The sequence below is a fragment of the Hyposmocoma kahamanoa genome, unplaced genomic scaffold (genome assembly GCF_003589595.1).
Source record: "Hyposmocoma kahamanoa isolate Upper Pololo Valley unplaced genomic scaffold, ASM358959v1 270, whole genome shotgun sequence".
Lineage (NCBI taxonomy): Eukaryota > Metazoa > Arthropoda > Insecta > Lepidoptera > Cosmopterigidae > Hyposmocoma > Hyposmocoma kahamanoa.
In genome coordinates this window covers 1,661,399-1,672,941 of record NW_020653770.1, presented here as the reverse complement: position 1 = coordinate 1,672,941, position 11,543 = coordinate 1,661,399, and the positions used below count along the sequence as shown (strand labels likewise).

The following is an 11,543-nucleotide window of genomic DNA, read 5'->3' as shown; positions in this document are numbered from 1 at the left end:
TTATAATTATTAATACAAAGATCGAACACTCAGAAAAAACACTCAGATAAAATTCCTTCGATCCGGTCGGATTCGAACTGACGTCTTCTTGCATACCGTGCCAGACGCTATACCAACTAAGCCACGGAACGAACCAACGGACCTCACGAATTTTTCTATGTGCTTGCGTCGTGTCTTTGTACTTGGTCTTTCAACGTTGAAAGATTTTTTTATACATGATTAGGAGAGCTTCAAGTTTTTTTTTGTTTTCTCAATTACTCCAAACATTTAATTGTAATATCAACGCAATCGGTTTTCTTATTGAATTTTAAAGTATGGTGGAAAATGATGACATATGTGTGAGATAAGGAGTGGAGAAGGTGGTGGTGACTGTCCAGCACCGAGTCGAACGGTATAAAATGCGTGTAAAATCTTCAATGTATATTACAAAACTTGGAAGATTTAATCAGAAGAAAACGTATAATACAATTCAAAGGGAAAGCATTGAACAAACCTTTACACCATAAACTATTGTATCTTTCAAGCCAACAATAGTACTGATCACGCCTTCCACCTCTGCTGTGGACACATTTTCTCCACGCCACCTGAAAGCGGACAGAATATAAGTATTCATATAAGTTAGCCGTCTCTGTAAATATCTAACTTAGCTCTCTGTTGGAGAATATTAGAGATAAGATGTTCACAGAGCGATCGTTTCACCACAATTTCACCTGCTTGAAAGTGTAAACAGACACGAGTGTGGTACACGTTCGAATAGACCTAGAGAGATGAGCAAGTAAGGCCCGTGACATGATTTGATACGACCCGCAATCGGCAACTGCCATCTATATAAATACGGCTCAAGTAAACAAATTGGGTGAAAAGTCATTATTTGGCGAAGCGCTATAGTTCCTTTGTAATATAACAAACGTTGTAAGTCGAGAAACATGTACAAAACAATCTTTATTGCTCGTAAAATTACAGTGACAACACAGAACAGTAATAACGTTAATTAAATTGCCGCCTGATATCCATTGGCAACAGGCTATACTACATACGTACATAATACTCAAAGACATATTATAATCAATTTATAAGACCCTTCTCTATGTCAATTTTCTTGGAAGAGATGCGTTTCTGCGATCGTAATAGAGCTGCCTTCTTATCCGCTCACGCGATACATGCAGCCGTAGACGCATACCACACCTAGAGGTGCCGGTGATGATTTTATAACGATTTATCGGATACCTAAGTTATAACAGGTAAAAGTACTAATATTAATTGCTATTTCGGTAACTACTTTAGCAAACCATAAAGTTTTTAATGCCTGGGTCTGTCATTTAAAAAAAATAAACAACTTCAAAAATACGCCACGACAATCGTGTGTGTCATTGTTTGGGCTGGAGATTTCGGTGTTTATTTATTGGAAACATACCGTAAGTAGCGTTTTTTAAGTTTACTCTGAATATAAATGTTTATAAATTATACTTTAAGGAATAATTTCATGGTAAACGTTAGAACCACTCAAACGGAATATTATCATAGCTATCCAAGTACACCAAAAATTTCATTAGTGCTTTTTAAGTGCAGGATTTGCGGTGTATTACTGCATTTTATTTGAGATGTTCTTGTTGGTAGTATGGAGGGTATTTATTTAGCAATGCAGAATAATAATTTTTATTTATAAAAACTTGTATTTAAACTGAATCCTTTTCTAATTTGCGAAACCAAATAGCCGCCATTTTGCGGTAGGAGGAGCGCATCGCGTGAGCGGTTATACAGAAATAAATGTCTCAATTGCCTTCAGTGTACGAACAACAATCGCAAGATATAGGACGTACAAATACTTATTTCGAATATTTATAATAGTTTTATCTACCTAAACGTATCTCCAGTCCGATCTTTAAAGTAAAAGTACCCAAAATGGTCCATGACCATAATATCTCCGGTATTAAAATAGCAGTCTCCCTGTGCCCTGACGTTGCGAACCATCTTTTTCTCAGACGCTGTTTTATCAGCATAGCCGGAAAAAGTAAGAATCGCTTTGCTCGCGTCTATTTTGCCGAGAAGTAGACCTGCAATATGAAAAATAATGTTTGTTTGTACACAACTATAAAAAAATGCTAGGGAATCATAAAAATGTGGACGGCTTAAAAACGTGACGTAAAAAGAATTAGATCCTGAAAAGTTCAATTTGATTTTCAGCATGATTAACACTGATATATATACAAAATCCATCATCTCAATATACCTATGTCAAAGGGTTTAAGCCATAGTTCGAAAAACAATAGTCATACCATGGTCATACCAAAGCAGGTTCAAACAAATATTATATTATCAAATATAAAGAAACAGGTTTTCACGGTGTTTCACATCACCGTCAGCGAGAAATATTGCTAACATTCATTACGTGATTTATTCATATATAGTCATAGGTATATTTAGTCACAGTACACGGATTCGCACCGTCTACTTCTCAATTGAAAAGCAACCGTTGTCCCACTAGATTAGTACCGCTCGACGTGTTCTTTGATTGTGAACTGTTTATATATCTGAATTAAAAATAACTTTGACCATTTACAACAAAAAAAGTTTACCGGGTTCTTGAGGTCCGCATGTGATGCAATATCCATTGCTGTCCCTCAATATTTCGCCAGAGATTTCATCACATCTGAAATGACATAAACAAATATAGATAGTTTCAGAACTAGTTCGAGGGTCAATACACGCCAATATTTTTATAGAAATATAAACTACCTGACTAGAATAACAGGATAGACAGACGCCACCAATCTGCACATGAACCCAATGGCACCTACTTTAGAATCCAAATTAACTGAAACAAGAAAATAAATTGACTAGAACATACCCCAAAAAAAAACCAGTTTCAATTATTTTATTGAACGTAACAAAGCATAGAAGAAAAACTTACTGAGATTGCTATTCCCTTCAGTGGCTCCATAAAATTCGACAACTTTCTTAATGTTAAAGCGGTTAACGAACTCTTCCCAGATCTGAGGCCTTAGTCCATTGCCTAGTATGGTAGTAACACCATGTGTTTTATCTGCAGGACTTGGCGGAGTGTTGAGAAGATAACGACACATCTCACCGATGTATTGGGTACACTAGAAAACGATATTTTTAGTTTAAGGTAGCCTGTTAGTTAGAAAATAAAATATTTGATACAAATGTGACTTAGGGTCATATTCCTGAACTCTACTCAATACTCAAGTCCTGACTTGAGTATTGCAGTGAGCACTGAAAATCATACTCAAGTCCTTGCCATTAGGGTCGTATTTCCAGTGCTTGAAATCATACTCAAATCTGCTCAAATCCTGACTTGAGCATTGAGTAGAGTTCTGGAATACGACCCTCAGAGATGTCCTTGAAGACTTTTGTGAATTTTCTCTTAAGAGAAACACTTATAGACACGGAAACCCATAAAGAACGCTGGCAAAAGGTTTATGTCCTTGTGAAAAAGATGTCGTGGTCCGAGCTCTCTTTTTCGCTGTTGTTGTATGGATTGACGTTAATAAATGTGGTAATGCCAGTCATTACGATATTTCCCTGCCAGTACTTGGAAAATAGATGTTATACTAGGTAAATATTTACAACAATTCAAGACTCACCAGGCCACATGGGACCTGTAAGCGACACAAGAATGAAAGATCAACGTATCATGATTATTAAACGATGAAATGAAATACTTTAAAAATGTTAAATTTGTTACATTGTATTTGTTTTCTCCATGGAGACAAGACTAAAATCTACAATAACAATGTAATATAGATTGGTTCTCTCGTGGTCATGCAATATATTGCATTGAATATACGTTTCATGTTCTTTTCAAAGCCTTACACGTACTACGATCCAGACACACATCTTTCGTCTCATCAACTCGCATCAATACTTTCATACACGCTGGTCGGTTATCCGTACTCTTGACCTGGTCTAGGACGTCGTCAATTCGATAGTGATAAGTTCTATTTGGTTGGCCTTTACTTTGATTATATTCGGAAAAGATTTGGAGTGGTATACAATTGCTCGACATTGTGCACTATACGTCTCAATTTTTTTAATTTGGTATTTTTGAGATAGGCCGCCTTTCTACTAAACCAATTTTATTGCAATCGATACCTCCCAATTAAGCAGCTTTAAATTTTCCCTAACTTCCCACATTTTTTAATATATTAAAAGTTGAACTTACGGTACATTTATGAGTCGCAGCGTCCTTCCAATAGTTAGAAGCTGAAAATTTTTTCCTCAATACCACAGTACAGCCCATGACCAAGCACTGGCCCGCGCCGAGGACCCCTCCTGCCGTGTGGTGGAGCGGAAGGGGGTCATAAATAATGTCAGACTTAGTGAGACGTGCTGATGTGTTAGCGCCAAGTGGAATAAGAAGATATCTGGTGTGGAAAATAATTACAAATTATGAAAGTTTCACATTGTTTCGGTTTCTTTGAAAAGTAAGAGAATTGGTACGAAAACAAGTAAATGCATTAAACGAGGATAAAGTTATATTGGCATTTAGAAATGTAATATTTTAACAACTTATTCATTGACAAAGGAATAACTGCAGCTTTCAGTGGATTATTTATTAACTAAGATTTACTACAGTCGGTTACAAAAACTACCCATCGTAATAATGATGAAGTTGAAAACATAACTAGGACATATTATGACTGTTTTTCGGTCTACATACGTACCTGACATGAGGAATAATGGCAGCTTTCGGAAACCCTGTAGTGCCACTGGTGTATATATACAAAAGCGTGTCTCTAGGTTTGCCTGGTATTGGTTCGAAAGGTTCATTCGCCATCTCTTTCAGCTCTGCTGCCAAGGACGGCGTGTTTTGCAGAATGGTCGTTGATGGACGATCCGGTGAGTTGAATTGGAAGAGTGGCATATCCCTTATTTCTGATTGGATTTCTTTGACGGCTGAAAATAAAAAGGGGTAATTTAAGAGCGTGAATGTTGAAGGCTGAATCTTTGATGTAATTGATTTGACTTGATTTGCCATCACATCTGCCATTGTAAAATAAGTTCCTTTGAAATGACTCAGAGCTTAGGAAAAGAACAATCACGCATACGTGCTCTAGTTGTACCTACTATCTGTTTCATTACCTCCACTGGCATTACCGCTGTCTTCTGCAGCTCATAGGTATCGCCAAATAAAGTACTAAATTTTCTTTTCTCATCATGCTGTATTCACTCGTCTATCTAGTTGACACTTGTAGTGAAACTGCAGTAAGAAAATATACAATGACGTTGCTGTCTACCTCTTAGCCGCTCACGCGATTCATGCGTCTCTGGAAGCATACCATACCTAGAGGTGCCGGTGATGATTTTATACCTATTTATCGGATATCGAAGTTATAACAGGTAAAAGAACTAACACTAATTGCTATTTCGGTAACTACTCTAGCAAACCATAAAGTTTTTAATGCCTGGGTCTGTCATTTAAAAAAAATAATCAACTTCAAAAATACGTCACGACAATCGTGTGTGTTATTGTTTGGGCTGGTGATGTCGGTGTTTATTTATTGAAAACATACCGTAAGTTGCGTTTTTTAAGTTTACCCTGAATATAAATGTTTATAAACATACTTTAATACTTTAAGGAGTAATTTCATGGTAAACATTAGAACCACTCAAACGGAATATTATCATATTTACCCAAGTACACCAAAAATTTCATTAGTGCTTTTTAAGTGCAGGATTTGCGGTGTATTACTGCATTTTATTTGAGATGTTTTTGTTGTAGTACGGAGGGTATTTATTTAGCAATGCAGAATAATAATTTTTATTTTTAAAAACTTGTATTTAAACTGAATCCTTTTCTAATTTGCGAAACCAAATAGCCGCCATTTTGCGGTAGGATGAGCGCATCGCGTGAGCGGTTAGATATATCTATTATTATTGTCAGTGACATCTCTGGAAAAAATCTTATTAGTTTTATTAGTAATCAAGAACTCACCATTCGCTAACTCGTCTCCAAATACCAAAGCCTTGCAACCAGCAATCCTCAAGCAATGTATTAACTGAGCTCCTCTCAAGTTTGTGTTAATTAACGCGGTAATGACCTTGAGTTTGGCCAAACCCAGCCATAAGAAAACGTACTCAGGCTGTGTTTCCATGAATAGAGCTATAACTTCACCAGGCTTGAATCCTTGACGTTTGAAGTACCAGGCGATGCGGTTACTGAATTCGTCACCCTGGAATTGTAAACGATAATAAGTTAAATAAATCAGAATATTATACCTGGATTACCTGGTTTCAAAGTAAGTAGTAAGTTTGGGATTTATGTCGGCACCATCACCATTGTCATCAGGTAGAAGACGTTCTCTGCTGAATATATGCCTCTCCAAATTAATCCAATAGCATAGAATACGAATATGTTCCATCAGGCTCTTTTTTATTAAAGACTTCTGTACGAAATGTTTCAACTTCGTTACCTTTCTGTTAAGGAACAATCTTGCCAACGTCTATTACAGCACCAGGAATTTTAAAAATATTTTACTTTCAGTAAAAAAGGAAGTGTTTTTTTTTAAAATAGATCTAATGCAAACCTCTTTGTAAGTAATAGACCGATGGTCCATGACAAAGGCTTTCTTGTTCGGTTGCAGTTGAACATGCTGTGCAAATCGGCTCACCACTGTCGTGCCTGTATGCTCCCACATTGTTATTGTTAATATTGTCCTTATTATTACGCGGAAACCTCTGAAACAACGCAAATAACACTATTAATAAGATGATAACTTCTCCGAATTTCTTCAGTGTGACGCCGTAGTTAGTTAAAACTGATTTGTTCAAACCTAACATTCACTGGTAGGCTTAAAATGTCCACACGCCAGCACGTCAAGCTACCCATTGACGTATATTGTTCCTTGTTCCGTTGCACTGGAGGCGATTTTCGAACAAAAATGTGTAGTCTGATGTGCCGTTGCCCGTACATAACATAACATTATCTTAGAGTGAATAACTATACAAAAATGTGATGTAAATAATAATAATAATAATAAACATTTATTTCAGATAATTGCATCCATATTATTGTTAGTAACATTGGGTACTTACAACTATGTTAATTAATAATAATAATGATAATAATAATAATAACAACAAAAAAATATAATGTACATAATCATATTAATGAGCTATAATAAATTATCAAGACTTTATAATAATAATTTCTAACGACATTCATGGAAATGAAACTATTTTTTCGGATCTAAATCGCGTACTTGATTTTTCAAACCAATTTCTCAATCACATATAATGACATAGACAGAGAAAAATATAATTAGGTGTTTTAGATAAGTACAGAAGATGAATTAAAGAAAGTTGACGGAACAGTATATAAGGCGAATGTGAGCGAGTAAGTTGGTAAGAGTCGACCAAGGTAAGCTTATCACGACCGTATAATAAAACATTAATGCGTGTATAACACGGAAGATGTGTTCAGGATCGTAGCAAATCCAAAAGCTGTGGACTGTACCTACCCAGATGGGAAAAGGACGTCAATTATGTATAATTATGTAAGCTCCATGGAAACATAAACAATATAATTCCAATAATTCGTTTGAGAAGACGAAAAATACTTAATATTCCTAGAAACAAGAAATTGTCATTAAAAAAGGAAATAAGTCATCTCCTTCAGTATGTTTCCATTTGCAAATCTCCCGTAAACAAATTAAGTACCAGTTTACGAGTGAATCGTAAGAGAGCAAGGTCTGGCAGACACCTAGTGAGCCACAATAGAGTAATCTGTTCCATCCTGTCATTGACAACGATTTGCAAAATAATAGGGGGTACGATGTTTCCGTATCTACGATATAATACACTCTACAATAGTCTGCTACTCTAGTAACTTGTTATGGATATTATATTGGACATTCCCAGTGAATCGACTATAAAGATTGAACTAGATGAAGTGGTAACAAAAACGTAACGACGAATCCAAGGCGTGGGACTAAGGCAAGATCGTAATGGATGGTTTGTGCCAACCTACGAAAGACCTACACTCAGCAGTAGATGAAGGTGAGATGTGAATGGTGATACTCAGTGACTGACAACCGGAGGCAGCACTTCCCTGGACGAACTCTTTCACAAGGAGCTCTGTTGCTACTAATTATAGTGGGGAAGCAAATTCCGCATCTACAACCTTCGAATGACAGCTGCACAACAACAAAGATCTAGCCGGCCTGTGCACACGACGGGAAGTCAAGGCTACTGGACTGACGTGGAACGAAGCAAAGTAAACAGCACAATACAGAGTGAAGTGGCAACAACTCATGAAGGCCATATTTGCCAGAAAAGGAGAGAAGAGTGTACGCAAGAATTTTATAATTCAGTTCCACCCTCACCGTTCGTTCTTCGAACTACTAGAATGTTCAGAAAAATGTCCTTCTGTCATTAAGATTCTATCGATTCAAACGAAATGCTTTGTTTAATTTTATGTGATGCGTATCCGCTCACGCGATACATGCAGCCGTAGACGCATACCACACCTAGAGGTGCCGGTGATGATTTTATACCGATTTATCGGATATCGAAGTTATAACAGGTAAAAGAACTAATATTAATTTCTATTTCGGTAACTACTCTAGCAAACCATAAAGTTTTTAATGCCTGGGTCTGTCATTTAAAACGACAATCGTGTGTGTTATAGTTTGGGCTGGTGATTTAAGTGTTTATTTATTGAAAACATACCGTAAGTAGCTGTTTTTAAGTTTACCCTGAATATAAATGTTTATAAACTATACTTTAAAGGAGTAATTTCATGGTAAACGTTAGAACCACTCAAACGGAATATTATCATATTTATCCAAGTACACCAAAAATTTTATTAGTGCTTTTTAAGTGCAGGATTTGCGGTGTATACCAACAAAAACATCTCAAATAAAATGCAGTACATTTTATTTGAGATGTTTTTGTTGGTAGTACGGAGGGTATTTATTTAGCAATGCAGAATAATAATTTTTATTTATAAAAACTTGTATTTGAACTGAATGCTTTTCTAATTTACGAAACCAAATAACCGCTATTTTGCGGTAGGAGGAGCGCATCGCGTGAGCGGTTAAAGTAAAGGAATAGAATTCACTGCCGGCATCTGCATTACCCGAAAGCTACAATTTGGGGCTATTCGAAGCTAGAATGAATTTACTAGACAAACGCGTAACACCGTCGGCCACATCGTCGCTTTACATCAGAGATAGTGATCAAGCATTCGTATTTCTCTCTAGTCGTTCCTTCATGCCTGATCGCGATCCGCTTATTGCCTGCTTCAGAAGCATATGATCTGGCTCCATAAGTTTCTATCAAGCGCAGACCATGCAAAATTTGGTGGATGATGAGTCTTTTTTTTATAATATCAAGTGACGGGACGTACAGGTCGTGTGCTTGATGATCCCATGTGCCTGTAATTTGACCAGCACCCTTTACTTGCATCTTTCATTTGATCGATCCATCTTATTGATGTACGTTTACTTTACATGAATAAACTTACTAGACTGCAACTTCTGTCGACAACAGCGCATGATATTCTGTAATAAGATTCCGGTTGAAAATTTGCCATTCACGATGTGTAAAACTGTAGTCTAATATAACATACTAAAGGTACATATACATATACAGTTTGGTTGTCAAAAATCCGTGCTAGTGGCCCGTTTAGTTCTTGCAGCTTGTCTAGATCTATGATGATTGAGACAAATACTGTAAATGTATAAATGTTTATGTACAAAAAGCAACTCCTAGAGTTTCTTGCTCATTCTTCTAAGGAGAATCTGGCTTACGAATGAGCAGTAGAGTGTAATCAATATGACGATTTCAGGTTTAAATTGTTATTTCACTTTGACTTGGTAAAAATAACAAGGAACATATCGAAGAGTACAATTTAAACTGCAAGGCAGGATAGGTTCAATTAAACTCAGTATAACTACGAGTAGTAGTCACTTGTATCGTCACAGTGGCTGGTTAATCACAATATAATTAGTAATTTGTGAACTGGTGGTTAACTGTCGGCAATTCTAATCGGAAATATTTTATACTGGCACATCGACTTCAACAGACAAGTCAAAAACAATAATTTTTTTTGTTTTTAACGGGCTACGTTTATTACGTTTAGCTAAAAAAATATTCTTGTGCAACCGATTGGTAGAGAATTTAATAAAAAAGTACTTTTCACATTTACCTTTGCCATTTTTGAACAGTGTTTTGACCAAGAAGCTTTGACAAAAACCGACCTCAAAGGTCATTCACCCCCTAGTTTGCCACCCTTAGAGGTGGAATATTTTCTTTAAATTTAAATGAGACTACTACTGAGGTACCTTCTTTCCAACATAAAAAAAACCATCAAAATCTGTTCACGAATCGCGTAACAAAAAAAAAACACTAAATTGAGAACCTCCTCCTTTTTTTGATGTCCGTCTCACCTGATGGAAAGTGACGATAAGGTCGAGGATGGATCATGCACACCTAAATAAAGCCTGTTCACTCTCGCCTTGAAAAGGCTCAAGTTATAACGGCCAGGGAACAAGACTGAACACAAGGAATCCCACTTCATAGCCGGACGCCGTATAATAAATTGTGTCCAGCAAAGTCTAGCAAAGTAACTATAACTTTGTTTATTTACATCTCCGTAATATGACAATGCATTATTTCTACTAAGAAACTGAACTAAGAAAGCTTGTAACGCGCTCCGTGTCCTTTATGACAATGCTTTCAGGATGCTAATGGGGCTGAAGCGATACTGTAGTGCGTCTGGGATGTTCGCGGAGGCGCGCACGGATGACTTACATGCTTTGCGCATGACGCATGACGGCAAGCGAGTCACATCTCTAATGACTGGTGTACGCGGCAGCGCCAACGGCCTTCTGAGCACGGTGGCTGATATAAACTACAAGTCGATTTTCAGCTACTGGATGCAGTTCAGCTATGGATACGTGCGGGGGCGACATATTTTACATAGCTTAGCCGGATCGTTAGGTTAGTTTAGTTAGGTCAGTTAGCTTCGTTCGCGGTGTGGCTGCTGTGGTGTGAATGCTGTTTACATAAATGTATTATAGTTATGTTATACATTTCCGGTTACAGGTCTCATGGTCACGGTTGATCAACCAGTTGATGTCAACCGTGACCATGGGACCCATAAAGGGCCCGAAACGTAGGTTTGTTTGAAAAAAGAAATACACGCGATTTAAATCCCGAAAAATAGTCTCTTTCCTATATGTAACAATCGCGAAAACCTAAGAACTCGATTTGACACTCTTTGTTATACTATTTTGCTCTTGACAACTAACATATATTATTATTATCTCAAAAATTGCATTAGATTAATAATTTTTCTCCAAAATTTCGCTTTATGTGTGTGTCATTCATATATGATTTAATTTCAAAGTGATAGGACAACACTGTCGCTTTAAAACTAAATAAGTAATATCAATATAACTTAAAGCCATTTTCAGATAATCTAAGTTAGTTGTAGTTAGTTTCATGACATCCATTCAAACCGAACTAACTACTGGCATCACTCATGCATAAAATTTGAAACTAGTATGAAAAAT

At 36.7% G+C, this 11,543-nt stretch overlaps 1 protein-coding gene across 1 annotated transcript in view; it reads right to left on the bottom strand.

Annotated features, from left to right (window-relative positions):
- Positions 1 to 454: 454 nt before the first annotated feature.
- The window catches only part of LOC113229010 (long-chain fatty acid transport protein 1-like), a 33,371-nt gene continuing 22,282 nt past the window's right edge, over positions 455 to 11,543 (bottom strand). Inside the window, exons 3-11 of the mRNA XM_026462480.1 lie at positions 6,552 to 6,702; positions 5,960 to 6,197; positions 4,689 to 4,920; positions 4,187 to 4,388; positions 2,912 to 3,104; positions 2,737 to 2,815; positions 2,577 to 2,650; positions 1,859 to 2,054; positions 455 to 584 (exon numbers count right to left, since the gene is read on the bottom strand). Of these exons, the coding sequence (XP_026318265.1) occupies positions 470 to 584; positions 1,859 to 2,054; positions 2,577 to 2,650; positions 2,737 to 2,815; positions 2,912 to 3,104; positions 4,187 to 4,388; positions 4,689 to 4,920; positions 5,960 to 6,197; positions 6,552 to 6,702 (1,480 nt within the window). The 3' untranslated portion in view covers positions 455 to 469. The remainder of the gene's footprint in view (positions 585 to 1,858; positions 2,055 to 2,576; positions 2,651 to 2,736; positions 2,816 to 2,911; positions 3,105 to 4,186; positions 4,389 to 4,688; positions 4,921 to 5,959; positions 6,198 to 6,551; positions 6,703 to 11,543) is intronic.